General features: G+C 45.0%; 1 protein-coding gene across 1 annotated transcript; it reads left to right on the forward strand.

The window, feature by feature from the left end:
* Positions 1 to 9515: 9515 nt before the first annotated feature.
* Positions 9516 to 16199, forward strand: LOC116496549 (ankyrin repeat domain-containing protein 40-like). The gene is made up of 5 exons (XM_032199728.1): positions 9516 to 9695; positions 10282 to 10430; positions 11106 to 11591; positions 12158 to 12333; positions 13003 to 16199. Exons 1-5 carry the CDS (start codon positions 9553 to 9555, stop codon positions 13144 to 13146), a joined length of 1098 nt encoding a protein of 365 aa, XP_032055619.1. The 5' UTR covers positions 9516 to 9552; the 3' UTR covers positions 13147 to 16199.
* The last annotated feature ends 985 nt before the right edge of the window (positions 16200 to 17184 follow it).

Here is a 17184-nt window from a genome sequence, read left to right on the forward strand (position 1 = left end):
CAGCTTTTCGCCTGCCTTAGAAGAGCACATCTCGTGCTCGCCCTGGCCGTGAGGCTGGCCGAGCAAGCAGGATTTTCTTCCCCACGTGAGGCACCTCTGAACATCAAAGCAAAGGCAAAGGCTGAGACACGCAGAGAGCTCTGGAAGCACATGCACATGAGCAGGGGCAGATTTGGGCTGAGGGGAAGCAATGGTGTGCCTGGGTCCTATTTTCGGAGCTATTTGTATGTGTAATTAGCAGTGGAAGCATATTTCAGATTCCCCCTAGTTAAGATTTTTGTCAGCGCTCCCTGTAAGCGCCCATAGCTAACAAGAGCTGTTCTGACTCCTGAAATAACCCATCTGAGCAGATAACAACGTGTAAGGACAGGCTCGGGGAACCAGGGCATATTTAGAGCAGCGATCGCTCACCGAAACGAGCCGCTGTATCTGTGCATCCCGCCTCGTGCGCAGATGCTCAGTAAGCAGAAGTTAATGTAGTTAGACAAAAGGGCTTAGTTTGGGGGGAAAAATCAATAATGTTAGGGAGTTTATTACAGGGTTATGGGCCACCTGCTAGAACTCTGCATTAGGCCTGCATTACGTTGTGTTTCAGTGCAAGCTGATGGCATTGCTCTCAGGCAAGGCTAGTGCCAGAATTATTATTTTATGCCTCAGCAGATGGCTTCTGCTCGGGGGTTTTATCTTTGAGTGCAGACATACGACTAATCATCATTTGCTTTCTCTTTCTCTGCTAACGTAAGCTGGGCAGGAAGCAATTGCCAGTTTGATGATGGTTCATTATTGCTAGGTTTATTCTGTCTGAAACAGCACAGCGAGAGGCAAAGAGGGTACAAAGGAAGATAATCAACCGGTTATCAGTGAGATATGTGGAAAGGCTGGGCGCAGGAGCCTGCCTTGTGCCGGCCTGTCTCCCTCGCTCTACCAGAAGCAATGCCTTAGGTATCCCACAGACAGTTCAGGCAGGCTACGGAATTGGTGTCTTTGGGTTGTGAAGATTGCAAATGTCAAATGCTGGGAATTAATTCATCCTGCTGTCCATCAGGAAGGTTAGCTTGAATAACAGCACGTTGGGAAACGCCACCACCAAATCCATGGTGTGCAAATGGGTGGAGATATTCCCATGTCTTGCAGCACTGCTGTTCCTGCATAAGCCATGGTGTGCTATCCTCGGAGGCGAACCAGTACATTTGTGGTTGCTGCTGATCTTCGGTTTTTCTTGTTTTCAGTTCTGTTTGAATGAAAATTCAGAATAAAAGTGCCGGTACGAGCCGCAGGCTGGGTGCTCAGCACATCTTTCACCAAAGCACGTGATGTTCCTCCAGGAACGTGAGTTAATTTAGTACCACGTGTACTGCTGTAGGAGGCTAATGAATACTATTAAACCCATTGCACAGATTCACTCCAGTCTGCAAATGACCCTAATTCAACCACCCTTATTTATTTTAAGGAATTTAAAGCCGGGAGGAAGTCACTTGCTGAGAATCACACAGCAGCAGCCATGAAAGGCCGCAGTCCGAGACCCTGCTTCTAGCCCCATGGGCACCATTTGCTTTTCAAAAGGCTAATTCAATATAGAAATGTCATGTTGCTTTTGTTTGTGATGTGAGTCAACTTATGCAAACAGTAAGGTTTTAACCCGCTGTGCAAATGCTGTTACACTTTAATTTAACTCCCCCAGCTCTCATGTTTCCTCCTTGAAAGCCCAGAGTTTCTCCTGGTTTGTACTGCAAGCGTTAATTCCCATAGCGTGAAGGCACCAGCTCACCATCACTCTGAGCTGCTCCTTTTGGAAAGTTTATGAACCTTTCAGCAGACTGAGCTGAGAGTTTGTAAGGTGAAAGACAACTGCTGCAAATTTGCTTGCTTCTGTGCTGCAAGAAGTCAGCTCCAGCCGAGCAAAGACTTCACCAAACCACTGAATGTGCAGCAGTTTGGAAGCCCCCACTGTGGCTGGGAGCCCCTCCAGGAGAAGCAGCGCGGCTCCCAGCGACTGGGCTCGCCATCAGGCAGCGGCCGCTGGCTTGGCCGGACAACCTGGAAGTCCCAGAGCTCCTCCGAGGGTTTGGTATCCAAAACTTAGCTATAAACAATAATTAATTCTCACAAAACGGAGCTATTTCCATTTCTGCAAAGATCATGAAAGCCTTTTAGCGTCAATTCCGTCTTCATGGAATTTAAATCTAAATTAGGACAAAAATCTTTTTAACTGAGGACTTATTGCCTTCATTTGGCTTTGCTGGTTGTCCGCGGTCCTGGCTGTGGCTCTGCTGGTCGAAGCTCAGCCAGGAGCAGCCAGCCCCATACGTGGGGAGCTGGGCATTTTGGCAGCCCTACTGAAAGGTGAAATGCTCAGCTTCAGCCTGCAGTGCCCTGCTTCACCGCCAGCTCCAAGACATTGTGTGCACTCAGCAGAGCCCGAATCCAGATGAAGGCCATCAGGAAGAGCTCATAAATCTCCGCTGGGCTGCTGACACCGCTACTAGAAATACCCAAAGGTGACTAAGTGCAGCCCTGGTATAAGCAGGGTGCACATCTCCTGGCATTCAGCTGGCAGCAGATCCGAATGCAGGCTGGAGATTTCACAAGCGCTGTCTGCAAAGCGGCGATGCTCTGCTTCCTTTCATCTTCCCAGTACGAGAGACTCCTGCCTGCCCTGGGAAAAGGCTGTTTGTCCGCATTGAATGGCTTTTTTCATTGTTGCTCTTTCTCGTTTCAGCTAATTCAATGTACTTTTTTATTTTAATCTTTTCTTGTTTGTGGCATGACGCGTCCACCTGCAGCCTGCACGCAGTGGGGTTCAGGGAGCTGCAGCATTTTGCTTTTCGACAGCAGCGTTGAAGAAAGATAACCAGCCCTTGATTGCCTGATGTGATGGTGGCTGGCAGAGCGATTGTAGGTAATGGTTAAGAGATTCATGTGGTTTAATTGTTATAATTTTCCTGTCTAAGGAAATTTTCCTTCCTAAGGCCCGCACGTTGGGCTCATTGTGTTATCTAACCAATTGCTGGGATTGTGTTTTAATGACAGCCGCAGCAGGCCTTCTCTGCGTAGTGAGGTACAAAGGAACCATAGCATCATTAGAGGCAAGCGTTTCAAACGTGCTCTCTAATGGCCTGATTTTTCTCCGATTGAAGGCGATGGTAAATATTCTCCTGACTTCAAAGGGGAGCAGGGTGAAGTTGCAGCCAAACCCTCCTGGAAATCCCACCCAGCGCTTGATTTTCCTTGACCTGAAGGCCAGCTCAGTCAGCTCTGCTTCTACAAAGGAGCTTTCAAGAGTCATTTCAGCCACTGCTGCAAAGCCACAGGACAACCGAGCCCTCCCAAGTGCTGGTTTCTCTTCTGCAGCTGTCTGGACGGCATCGCTTTTGCTCTCTCTTTGTTGATATTTAGGGCAACAGGATTCCTAATTATGTACTTCAGACTGCTGGGGTGAACTTGGGCCAGACTGCCTGTAGTGGGGTGGGAGGATGTGGGGTACCCTCACAGGACCTTCGGCTTTGTGTGCCTCAGGCATGACAACAAGTTGGCCTGTGTGCCTGCAAAATCATCGTCTCTGCAACCCGTGGCTTGAGCTGTGACTGTGTCTTCCCATCCCAGAGGAAATGGTCTTCAATTCAATGTTACGCTTTTTTCTTTTGTGTTTCCATGACACTGTGGTTACAGATCTCTCTCTAGTGTGGAAAAATATAAAATTTCCATACACTTACTTCCATATACTTAACTAACTTATTTCTAAAATCAATCAGATTTGTCAATCAATATTGTCTACACAGGACCCGTTCCCACTTCTGGCACTGACTCGTTCTGTGAGCTCAGACCATTTACTCCTTCCATGCCACAGCTTCCCCCTCTCTGAAAGGGGACATAAAACTCACATGTGATTTGCAAGTTTCTCTTGTGAATCCCATCACTCTGCTTGCTATCACCTCAGAAGCAACGTCTGGTTGCGATGTGTGACTTCCTGCAACCCCAAAACTGCTTGAAAAAATTAAGTATGCAAAAACCATATCTGCAGCCATTTCTTTGTGTGTCTGGAGCTACAGCCTTGCTGTGAGAGATCAGCACTTTTTTTTTTTTTTTTTTTAATAATAAAACTTTGCCATGGCTAAAAATCTAATCATGTCGCTGTTTCAGAACATATACTTGGTTTGCACTCTCTCAGCTCCTTCCCAATTTGTTTGAGGAATCTCTGGCGTACCAATGGGGTAGCCATAGAAAACCAGGTTAGCGCACAGTAGGGGCTTTCATGGCCACTAATCTTGATGACAAAATTATTCGAACAAACACTTCTTGTGTCACCAATATATATTATGTAAAACCTTGTGACTTTGATTATGTGTCTATAATACAGATTAGTCTGTTTGGGTGTTTGGTGCTGACCTCCAATAAGCTCCTAAAGTATTAGCAAGAATTTGCAAGTGACAGGCAGGCAGAGGTGCTGTTCTGCCTAATCCCATTCTCAAACTCTGACTATATATGTCTGAACAGTTTCTGTTGCTTTCCTTAAAGCACTGGGTTATTTCTTTCTCGGCCCCCTCGCAACGGCCTTTGTCCTTCTCTCCGCTGCTTTGATGTATCACAAACGTTGAAAGATTTAGCTAACCTTATGGATTAGAGCCAGGAAGACAGCGAGAACAAATTTAGAATAGGAGGCAGAGAATGTACCAGCTGGGAGGTGATGCTGTCAATCTCCATGGAGACCTCTTTAGTTACAGCTTTGCTAATTACTCTGTTGAATTGTATAGCGTCTGGTTGAAAGCCCATCCAAGTCAATGGAGAGTTCCTAATTGACTCGTAGCTTCAGCTGGCCGTGTCTCAGGACCATGAGGAGTGCACAGGGCATAGCTCCTAAGTGTGTCTGGTTATGATTTGCATTCGTGGTTTTCCCCTTGACGGCTGAAATGCAACTGAAGGAGAATTCAGACCTTGATGTGGTCTTCTGCATGGGGGCAGCTTCTCCTAAAGAAATACACAGCCCTTCAGAAACCAGCTTGGACCTTGCCTTAGCAAAACACTTGATGTTTTGCTAACGAATGCAGGTGAACCATCTCCACTGTCTTGTTAACAGCACGTGGACTTGCTACACCTGCAGGAGGTGAACTGGGACCAGATCCACAGAAGCTTTTGTTCTCCAAACACTCACGTAGGACATGGCCCTAAGCAGGAGCCAGGCATACCTGTACCCTGTGTCCCCTGAAAAAGACAATTTCATGGCTTGGGAGAGCAAGGTGAGGGACTACAGACATGGACAGAGAGGAATTCAGCCAGATGCCTGGAGAAAGGCTAGGCAGCCAACTTGTTGGCTCAGCTTTCTGGGTTTGGACACCCCTCAGCTCTGAAGGGACCAGGCTCCACGACTGCAAACAACAACAGCCCTCAGGGGGACAAGTTTGGATCCACGCACTGCAGCTCAGGCTTGCCATTACTTGAAGCCAAACTGGCTTTAGACACTAATCCACTGAACAATTTCCAGTTGTTATCAAAATCTACTGGACTTCTTAACCACGAGTCCCTGAGCTGATGTACCACCTCCCTCAGGTTCCAGTCCTCTGACTTGTTTGTTCAGAAACTATTTATTTGTCCTACAAATAGGAACAGTGTTAAATTAACAAACAAAAAGAAAAACAGCCACACACCGTGCCTGATTTCTAAAGGGATTTAGCTGTCTGAGCAGATCCTTCTCCTGCAGATCACAATTCTCCATAAAATCAATGATATTTTCCAACACCCATCAAATTTCAGCCCTGCATCACGTCCATTCTTCAGGGATCTTCTGTTAGGATGTTGATGTAACTAGACAAGTCAAAAGAAAGGCAAGCAGTGTGTTCCCTACAACTTCACAATTCAACAGCATGCTGAAAGCTTTTATTTACCTCAGCAAGAACTGAGGGGCTTAGGGCAGGGCCTCAGCTTCCCTGTCTCAGGTGCTCATCTTGTCTGACACGAGGCAGCTGGAAGTTTTTGGGTTTGAGGCTCGTTACCTTTGGCTGCTTTGGCAGTAGGTGGAACACAACAGGTTTCTCCAGAGCACGATTAGCGTGCCCTATTCTTGGGTGCCTACACAAAGGTGAGATGAAGCAGTCTCTGGGGTGTGTGTGTGTCTTCCTTCTGGCACACAGCGAGCACTGGATCAGGCAGACTCAGACCTGACAACACGGGGCTTTGAATTTAACCAAGTTCTCCTACAGGCCCTCACACAGGGACTTCCATGGGGCCAGCAAAATAAACAAGTATAACACAAACTGCTTCTCCTGTGTGACTTTGACTTCTTCTTCTGGGCCCCTCTCCGCCACATTCAGACACTCAGTGAAAGGCCCAAAGCTAGCATGGTTAAGTTAGCTTAGCGCTAGGCAAATATTGGGCTAGACTTTTAGTTTATTATATCTTCATTCTCCACCAGTCCTGCTTTAGTGCTATAAAGCTTTAAATCTGTGTGTGTATGCCTGTGCTTCAAGCCTGTGCTGTTGGGTTGGGTGGGGACTGAGTGCCTCAAATGGGATTGTACAGCTGTATCTACGTTCACCAAGTAACTGGGAATTAAACCTTTAAAAAGATGTTTAATAATAACCTTAAATGACTGAGAAGTCGGTTAAAGGAGCTGGGGAATTAAACCTGCAATGCAAAGGGAGTGAAAAACTTTTCAAGCCTTAAAACAAAAAGAGGGGCACAGGCCTAACGGACAGACTGTGGTTTCTCCAAAAAAGGAGAAAAGAGCCAATACAGAAGTTGGGTCCCAGAAGCTTGCAAAAAGGCAGAAATTAAAACTAAGCCAACAGAATCTGGAAAGCTTGTTCCAAGGACAAAGAATGGCCCGACTCTACGCAGACAGGTCCCTTGTGGTTACTCCACGCAGCAGCAGGATGTCAAAGCACGGGACATCAAGCACTGCTCGGCGCTGCCGTACAAGTTCCAGCACTCCCACTGCTGCCCACAGTCCACCCAGACTTCACTCACGGCTGGTGGATACAGATGCCCCTCGGGTGGTGAATGCACAGGGAGTGCTGAGCACCTGTAAATCACAAAAACCCAAATATCACTTATTTTGTCTCCCCCACACACACTCTTCCTGTGGCTCAGAGCAGCAGCTTGGTGTTTCTGCTGAAGGCCAGGGACTTTAGGAAGCACATTTAGGAGGCACACTGACCGCTAGCTTTTGGGCTGGCAGCACAGCACAGGGTGCAGATCCCAGCAGCATCCAAAGAAGATGGCCAGCACCCTGCAGCCCGCACAGACCCTGCTGCCCGCAGTACGGAAATACATGTACAGGTGTGAATGGGGGCTTGCCAGGCATGGGCACAAAAACGGCTGCCATATGGTAAAGGGGAGGGAAGGAGCAAAGAAAGAGCATGCTCTCGGCTTGTCGTGTTTCTGGTATGTGCATGCTAGTGCCAATAAATGGGGTAACACATGCGAGTTTGGGCTGAGGCTCCAGGGCGCAAGGCACAGGCAGGACGGGCAATGGCGGCTGGAGTCAAGCATGCTCGCTGCTAATCCTCTCCACACAGTGTTTCTTGCGAGAGGAAATCTTATGACTCCAGGGAGAAGTACATTGTGTAACTAAGCAGTGGTGAACCCGAGCTGCATTTAACAGGGCTTGGCACAAACACTAGAGAGTAGGATACTCATCCCCAGAGAGCGTGAGAGAGCCTGTCCCCGTGCATCGCCTTCGAGTCCTTAAAAGCCCTGGTGGTGGCCTTGGGAGAGGAGCTCAAGCAAAAAGAAAAGCCCCATAACCCTAAACAAATCCGCTCATTGAGCGGGGCTTCCCTTCCCTTGTTACAACATTGCATAACGCCCCTTTGCACTGTGCAGAGTTTTGAAATCTGCAGGATCAAAGCTGTATGGAGACACTATGGATGTGCTGGGGAAAATTTAAAGGCGTTTTACAACCATAGAGAGAAGTGCAGATCTACACTTCGGGCCCTTCTTGCTGTTCCGCTCTGACACCTAGTGGCACAGAGCAGTTTTACCCGTGGCCTAGGATAGGGGTTAATTTTTCTAGGCCTCATCTTGCTCTCTTTGCTTGAATAGATTTTCCCCGTTGGTCTGAGGTCATGTACCACTTTGGAAGAGGCCTACAGGCTATTTTGGCCCTTTATCCTACTGGATTTTTTCCAGGTTTAGTAAGTTGGGATTGCTTAAAGCTGTCGTGGTGTGGTAGAGAGTATTCTTGCTTCCTATAAGATATGGTCAGTTATTCACATTTGTGTGTGCTGTGTTTGAGTTTTACAGCTGCATGCCATGATTGCTAAAGACAGGCAAATGTGGTCATGGGTGCTGACCTGGGCTGAGAAGTAGGATCAATTAGGACAGCTTTTATTGAAAAAGAAAGTTTAACAATAATAATAATAATAATAATAATAAATCTAGGTGACAAGTGAAGGCTGGCCTCCAGGTCCCTGAGGTCCGTATTTGCAGTTGTCACTAAACATTAACAGAAGAGGAGAAGTCTTGTTTGCAAACCATTCTCTAAGCCAAGCTGTTGTTCATACAGTTGGTTGTGTCTTTCTGTACAAGCCGAGAACAATTTTTGCTAAGCCTGTTGCAGTCCGTTGCATGAGATCAAAGGCATGTGATCTGGTTTAAAACAAATGCCTCTGAGTCACGGTGCGACCTTTGTCGTGCTATTTAAAAACGTCGCCTTTGCTGCTGAACACTGGGGCTGCACAGGGATGCCGAGCACCCGCGTACCCCACAGACTCGGCTGAGGAGGGATGCCCAAAATGGTGTTCATGTTTAGAAGTGTACTGGGTCTGGCTGGGATGTTAAAACATGGTAAAACCACCACAAGAAGTAGAAAAGTCTACATTCAGCGCGCCTCAGCCTCTCCTGACTGATTGCAGTGAAGTTTGCTCCTCTGCTTCTGTGTTTTGAAGCTTTGTTTATGGTGGTAACCGCTTGGGAGCGGTTTGGGTGGTAAATGCTGCAGGCCTGCTCTGCGTGTTATTGCCTCTGCCACAGCAGGAACACGGCTGCCCAACGTGTCTGCAACACAGATCCTAAATTAAGTGGTGGGTTAAAAATAATGTGACAAATAAGTGCTGAAAAAGAGAAGCAATGAAAAATAATTAAAAAAATCACCTTAGCGCAAATTTCTCATTGGTGGCAGGCACTGATGCCAAAATAGAAACCCTGGAATTGACGAACGCCCCAGCCCACGCTGCAGTGATTTAATTAGTGCTTTAATTGTACCCAGAGGCACACGGGCTGGGAATTATCAGGGGGTGCCCACGGGAGCTGCGGGGCTGTGCTCTCCACCGGGGGCTGCTGAGCCCGAGCCCCAGCCCCATGGCTGGAGGGCAGGCGCAAGGCCGGAGAACCGGCGCAGGCAGCGGGGTGTTTCCACCCCACCGGGGCCGCTCCGTTCCTCCGTTCCCTTCCGAGGCGAACAAGCCGGGAGAAAACCGTGGGGAAAGGCGAGGGGAGCCCGGCCCCGGGCCGCCGCCGCCGCCCGCTGCCCCTGGGCACAAGATGGCGGCGGCCGTGAGGGAGCCCGCGGCGGCGGCCCGGGGCCGGGGCTCTGGGTAGCGGCCCCGCGGCCCCGGGATGGCGGCGCTGAGCAGCGCCTCGGAGGAGAGGGAGCTGCAGGAGCGGCTGCGGGAGGCGGCGGCGCTGGGGGACGCCGAGGAGGTGCGGAGGCTGCTGGGGCTCGGCGTGGACCCCAACTCCCAGAACGAAGTCGACGGCTGGTGAGGGGCGGCGGGGAGCGGGGGGCTGCGGAGGGGACCCGGCTCCCCGGGCCGGGGGTGGAGGCGGCCGCGGCTCCTCGGTAGCCCTCGGCCCGCGGTGGGGAGGCCGCTGCTGCCCGTGCCTCGGGCAGGGGTTTTGGATGATGTTTTGATGAGGGGTTTTGGCCCCGGGGTTTCCAACGTCAGTCTGGGCATCCTGCATTTGATGTCGCTTCACCCCAGCCATCGCTGCTTCGAGGACGCAGTGCTTTAGTTTTGCGGTTTACTGAAAAAGAAATGCTAATCTCAGAAGGCTTTGGGGTTTATGGATAAAGAGGATCATAATGAAGGGAGCCTGTCCTGCTTCCACCTGCCGCCGCCACCTGTTTGTGCTGGGACCTCTCCTTAGGCTTCCCCAGCACGGCTCACTGTCAGCCTTGCCCCGAGAACTTGGAACACAACTGTTAACTTCAAAGATAAAATGTGATGCAATGAAGGAAACTTTATTCCCAGGTGTCCTGCATGCAACCCAGGTGAATCGTTGACTGGCAGCCAGGAGGATTCAGGATAGATCTGAGAGCACAACCCCTCTGTTTCCTTCCCCCAGGACGTGCCTGCACTGGGCCTGCAAGCGGAACCATGCCCAGGTGGTGGCTTGCCTGCTGGCTGCTGGCGCGGACAAGCAGATCCTCACGGCCACCGGGGAGCTGGCTGCACAATTAACTTCGAAACCAGACATCCGCAAGATTTTGGGAGGTACTGTTCCTGTCTTAAAAGCACTCTAGAATTTGTGATCTTTTTATACTTTCACCCAGATCAGTAGACTGGCAAAACTTTGGGTAGGACGACTGTCTAATTCGGTAGCTCCCGGGAAATAAACATGTATCACGTAACTTCTAATTGCTTTTTGGTCTGTGAGCGGAGCTTTTTGAGCTGCTTTGACATTAATATCTGTCCTGTAATCATCACTCATGTAAGAATTTAACTTACTGTAGAAATATGAAGCAAGGAAAAGAAGGCTTGGATATGGTATCACATTCACTTACCTGAAGAAATATTTGGTTTAAGATGCTGGCATGGGTCATAATAAACCATTTGCAGCAGTGTTATTAAAAGCATTGCAAAATTAGATTTACTGAATAACTATGAGCCCTTTCCTTCAAAAATGCTAGAATAACACTGCTAGAAATGACATAATTTCCAATGGTTATTTGTAAAAATATGTATATTTTTTTTATTTTCTTTTGAAGCTACTTGCCTTCCAGGTGTTACATGCTTATGAGAAATCAGTATTATCCTTGTGTTTACCTCAGAATGTGATGTAGTTTTAAGAAACAACTGACTATTCAAAATGAGAAAGATGCATCCAATAACTTGGTGGCTTTTTTCTCTCTCATCCCCTACTCCCACATTTTTGAATTTCATTAATAGAGGAAGACAATGAATGTCAAGGAGCGAAAGATTTAAATTTGCCAGTTGTTGCAAACTATTTGGCCAACCCACCATTCCCCTATGTCTATACTGAAGCAAGCATTCCAGACAGCTTGGCAGAATCCCAGAATGAAAGTGCTTCCATCTCTTCCGCTTCCCAGAGTGAAACTAGTCCTTGTTCATCAGCAACTCAGGTTGAAGGCATATGCACACCTACATCGTGTAACAGCGACAATGGTTTTCCTGCGCCAGATGCTGAGGAACAGCTGCCCAGCCCCTCACCGCCTACCCCAGCACCAACATGCGTAACGCCTGAAGTACAGAACGGCCCCGTTTGTCAGCCGCCCATGTCTCACAGCAGAGGTCTGTTTTCTCCTGTAGCATCGAACGAGGCTGTACCTCAGCAAACTGACAGTTCGCCTACTGGTCCTGCACCAACATTTCAGCCCTTTTTCTTTACTGGAACTTTCCCGTATAACATGCAAGGTAATTAAGTGCAATTTTCATCCTTCTATTATATCCCATTCCATGTTTTTGTTACTGATGGAGGTAGGGATTCATTCCACAGTCAGAATAACGTTGAACAGAGGTAGAGATGTTAAGTTCTTTGGCCAAAAATACACAATAATACATTGATTATTTTTTTCTGCATTCCCAAGTAAAAATAACTGTTGTACTGTATCTTAAAAACAGTAGTAGTTACCAAACTTTGTTTTCCACCTATGGAACAATCAGTCGTTGTGACTGAGCAACAGAAAATCTCCAATTTTGCAAAATACCATATAGCATAAAATGCATCACAGGTAGTTTGGTAGCAGCTTGACTTTGTGACTGAATGGGTCAGATTTTTAGCATTGCAAACATGTTTCCCAGTGTATTTCTGCTCTCTTAACCACCAATTGCTGGTGAAATGAAGGCACGGTATTTCTCCATGAGGGAACAGATGTTGTATTATAAAACCTGAGCTCAAAAGATAATTGTAATACTTTAGTGTTAGGGATCTTGTTTGGTTGGTTGCTTTTTTAGGGGATATTTTTTTTATTTTCAATCAGAACTTGTACTTAAGGTGAGAGTCCAGAATCTCAGAGACAACGACTTCATTGAAATTGAGCTAGACAGACAAGAACTGACTTACCAAGATCTGCTCAGAGTGAGTTGCTGTGAATTGGGTATAAATCCTGAACAAGTAGAGAAGATAAGAAAATTACCTAATACACTGGTAAGAAAGGTAAGAATTGAAATCAGAGATTAATTTGACTCTGTACTTTATAGGTACCAGAGAAGTTATTTCTGTAAAAAGATCAGCAAAACACGGCATTGTGTTAGAAACTGATTTGAGCTTACAAATTCAAAAGAACATTGGACTTGCCTTGTAACTTCATCATAACTTGCTTAAAACATTCTTGTCCAAACAATTATTTCAGCTCCTAGAGCGTATGGAACAATTAGATCAACTTTTAATGCATGAGAAACAGTGCATTAGCATGCTTTTAGTATAATTGCTGTGTATTGCTTCAGTGTTTGCTTGTCTTGAGAACAAATAACAAGGGGAAGAAATGCCACAAATTGTTATGTGCGTAGTTCAAAGATATGCTATTAACAAACAAACATACTCTTACGGTCTAAAAACACCTATATTAGGTGTTCTGTAAATGAAATGTGTTCGGTCACCTCTTAGGTTAAGTGACATGCACAAACAGTCAAATCATCATGGGGTTCAAGGCAACAAAACCATGCTTTGAGAGTGTATACTGGTAGGAAGTTTTTATCTTTATGTATTGCTGTCATTGGGTATAAACTCCCTAAACTTTAATTTTTGCTTTCTTCAGCTATTATAAAGTAAGACCAGATATGTTCGATATGTTCAGAAGTTGTTGTTCTGTCTGTTCTTTAAAAGGACAAGGACGTGGCCAGACTTCAGGACTTCCAAGAGCTGGAGTTAGTTCTTGTGAAAAGTGACAGCTCTCCCTTCAGAAATGCTGCATCAACCTTGACTGAGAGACCATGCTACAACAGTAGAGCATCAAAGCTGACTTACTGACTCTTCTAGATGCATTCTAGAATACAAAAACCTGGTAATTATATGCTGCTGCCTTTTGAAGGCAGTGAATTAAGCATCTATGAAACCTTAAGTTATTGTTAGGGTTAATATTTTAACTAATAATTTATCTTTGATATTTAATAACCCCTTTGCTTTTATTTTTTTACTTGATACTGTATTCAGATAATGGATACCTCATAAGTCTACTAAAATCACATGCTTCCAGTGCCGTTCAGTTTATTGATTGCTTTTGGCAACAGAGGGCAGCAAAGACTGAATTGTTGATGCAAAAGTATGTTGAGCATTCCCACTCTGACCAAATAAGAGTCATGGAAAAGACATTCAGGAAATAGTGTGTGTATGTATGTGTTTTTGAACTTCCTGCTTAAATTACAATGCAGAGGTCTTTGTCGTACAATGAACGGCTGCTCTCTAAAAATGTAGGATTCCTTAATCTCTTTCCCCTTCAAAGTCTTACCAAGATGCTATTATTTTCTTTCCACTTCTCTGCAAACTTATAAGCAAATTGAATGTCACTTAAATACCAAATGAATACAGAGCAGTGTTTTTTGAATGTGAGAAGGGTTTTTCACATTCACCTCTAGGCCCAGGACTCCAGTGCAACAGTAACGAGGACAACAAGCATTCTGCATTTGTAAGACCTGACTGTGCAGCAGGCAGTTACCTCAACTGCCCTGTGCAAGCCAACCCCATAGGCACCTGCACTTGAAGCACAGCTGTACCCCAAGTGTAGTGCTATTTAAAGAAATGTTTGCTTCCTGCAGCAGTGTGGTGCTGGCCATGCTGCTTTTAGACACGAGCTGGTACACATGCAAGGTACTGCACACAGTCTGTGCCAGTGCTAGCTTCCAACACCACACCATGCTGCAGTGTGTGACATAGACACAGCCTTACTCTCCTCCACCTAAATACAGTTCCATAGTATGACACCACTGCATCTACCTTATGAGGCTAGGAATAGTTAATGCCATCAGGTGACAGAAGAAAAGCTGTTACTGGCCTAAAATAAGAACAGTGAGGTAAGACTGCCCACCTTTAAAAACTTGTTTCTTTCCCTTACAAGAATATTGCAATTTAAGTGAGGGCATCCCTTCAGTTCCACAAGATATTAAAAAAAAAAAAAAAAAATCATTAAGAAGTATTTAAGTTGTAAAGCAAGTTAGCACTTCTATTCAAAAGAAAGCCCTTAGATTTCAAACGGTAGAGAGGGCATCATAAAGCTGTGGCTTTTGTCTTTATTTTCCCAACCATTTGAGGAGACCATATATTAGACACACCAGAAGCCAGTACTGTCAAGGAGCTTCTGTATAGCCCAGCCTCAAAGACCAGTTACAAGGTGCGTGGTTAGCTTCTGCTGTGTGAGGAGCAGGAGAAACACAACATACCTATGTTCTTGAGGTATCACAACTCTAAGGTGCATACTATGCTCCTGATTAGCCATACTAAACTGGAAACACAATTGTTAAATAACCTGCAATTTTACCATCACTTTTAAGCAGTGTCAAAATTGTTAGCCAGACAAGTACCTAAAAGGCTGAAGGCCTCTAAGTGTTTTCATGTGATTTTGGGGTGGAGGGAGAGAAACATCTGGCTATGATGAGGACTGCTTAGCTAGCACTGAAGCAAGTCAGTAATGAAAATATTCATAAAATCACAAATGGATGGCAGAAGTCATTATTAAAACACACCTTGTTGGAGTCCCTCCTTTTCAGTCCAAATTTTCATTAAGGTAGTTGACTTGCAGTATGCTGAAATATTAACAGCCTGAAACTTCTTGAGCTAATGCCAGCTTTCTGCAAAATTAAGAAGCTTTTTGTTTTCTCTTATACCAAAAAAACTAACACAAAAACCTTTACACCAAAAATGTTAAAAGGGTAATAGGGAGTAGAGTTATTTTTTCTGAACCTGAGGGTTGTTTATTTTTTTATTATTTGATACCAATTTTCCTTCAATCTCTGCTTTATTAAGCTGCATTAGAGCAGATTCTTTATACACAGCTGGCAGAGTTTGTTGTATGATCTGGATTGCAGTGTTGACATCGAGACCATGAATAGTACAATCAACGTGTTTTGGTAGGAGCAGTATGGCTGCTACGATTTCTTAGCTTCCTGTGGCACAGCTGCGTTATCACTGAAGCGACTCCTCCAAGGGAGGTTAGTACAAGCACGCATTTCAGAAAAATACAGAAACCCCTTCTGCCAGCAGAAAAGATGCTCGAGTCTGCGTTCAGGCTTTCCATTAAGTTACTTGGGCTTAAAATTCTTGCTTTAGTGGTTTGAAAATAATTACCATCCTTTCCCACCTGCTCCATATTACAAGAAATGCAACTTAACATCTTTTCACTTACTTACTCTAAGTCCTTCTCTGTCCAAGAGCTGGGCTACTTTAAAGCCTGATTCAGCTGCTGGTAAGCTAAAAAGTATGACACAACATGAAGTAGAAATACCTAACTATTTCTCCCATTTTGTTTTTCTTGTAGGACAGGAAAGGAGCTTTTATCTTAACTATTTATCTATCTTTTCAATGTAGCTTGGAGGCTAGTTCAGAAGATGTGCAATAACTGTTTGAAAACCTGTACAGTAATAGTTAAACGGTTTAAAATAAAACTGATTCCTTTTCAGTTCCTGTACTTAGGACATCAGTGTAAAAGACTGCCTTCACTAATTAATGAGCATTCAGCTATAGGAGCAGCTGGTTTAAAAAAGCTTTATTTGCACTAGTTTCCACAAAGAATAGCTGTTAATGTGATTAGACTAAAACTTTAATTATGATTTGACTGTAATAATAACAGTAAGTCTATGCATTTCAGAGAAATATTTTTATATGTTTTATGCAGTTTGATAGACTAAGGCACACTAGCTAAGTTTCGTTGTTTGTTTTTCTTTGGACAATAAATTGGTGGTAGTAACAACTGAAACTAAGTTTACAAAACTTACTGTTCTTCCAAGGACAACTTTTGTTTGCACTACAAACTGATACTGAACTGACAGTGCTACTCTTCAGTTCTATTAAAATATTGGTTGTTTAAAGTATTTACATGTCTTCCCTTTTCCTTGGCTGGGGGGGAACGGGACAGGGGACACAAAACAAGTAGGGTGGATGTTAAAATTTTATCACAACTTTGAAAAATCACAAAGCAATATGTTCTGAACAACAAATAAAGGACTCATCAAGGTGCCAAGCCAGTATGGCAAAAGCACGGGGGAAGTGCTTACTTAAATAAGCTACATGTTTTTTGCACAGCATACCTGGAAAATCTCAGATTTTATCTTGGGCTTGAGCTCTGAAGATGACACTTTTCACACAGACAAATGTATTGTGGAGACACTCACTGCATTTAAATCTGAAGGAAATTACTGGAAAGGCACCATGTTTCCTATGCTTTGAAATACAGAATTTTTCCTTCATCTTCAATGCAGCAGAATCTCCACTATTAGATGTGCTAAAATGTAAATCCCAGCCCAAGTTACTACAAGGTTCTTCATTTTTTACCATTTGTACCTGTCCAAAGTAAGTAAAGGAAACTGCTGCTCCCCATAACAATTATAACGTAATTATAATTACAAGCAACGTAAGGTGCAAGCAGACATTTAGCCAATGAAGTAAGTGACACATTCATTCATGCAGTGGGCAAATCCTGTCTCTTCCTCAAGTTTAGAGAGGAAAAGGTATTTTTAAAATGACAGTATTAGAACTTAACTATAATTTTACCTGCTTTCACTCACATGAATTCTCATGTATTCCCAATAAAAAGCCTCCTTTCTGCTTTGCCCACATACCCACATCTTCTTTGGAAAAATAGAGTCAAAAAGGGATCGTGGCTGTCTGCAAGTAGTATCCCAGCTTATCAGAAAAGCAGTTCTCCATTTCACCAGAGGAACCGACCTGCAGATCCTTTTTAAGTACACTTCCACAAACAGATGACACAAGCACACCGACATCAGCACAAGCAACAAAAGTGCTTTGTCCATATATGACTACAGTTACCTACAGAATCAAGTCCTGAGTATTGACACG

This window comes from Aythya fuligula, chromosome 18 (genome assembly GCF_009819795.1).
Source record: "Aythya fuligula isolate bAytFul2 chromosome 18, bAytFul2.pri, whole genome shotgun sequence".
In the NCBI taxonomy this organism is placed as follows: domain Eukaryota; kingdom Metazoa; phylum Chordata; class Aves; order Anseriformes; family Anatidae; genus Aythya; species Aythya fuligula.

Coding starts and splice junctions, on each gene's coding strand:
- LOC116496549 (XM_032199728.1), top strand. CDS start 9,553: ATGGCGGCGCTGAGCAGCGCCTCGGAGGAGAGGGAGCTGCAGGAGCGG. Junction 9,696..10,281: donor CAGAACGAAGTCGACGGCTG/GTGAGGGGCGGC, acceptor TCCTTCCCCCAG/GACGTGCCTGCACTGGGCCT. Junction 11,592..12,157: donor TTTCCCGTATAACATGCAAG/GTAATTAAGTGC, acceptor ATTTTCAATCAG/AACTTGTACTTAAGGTGAGA.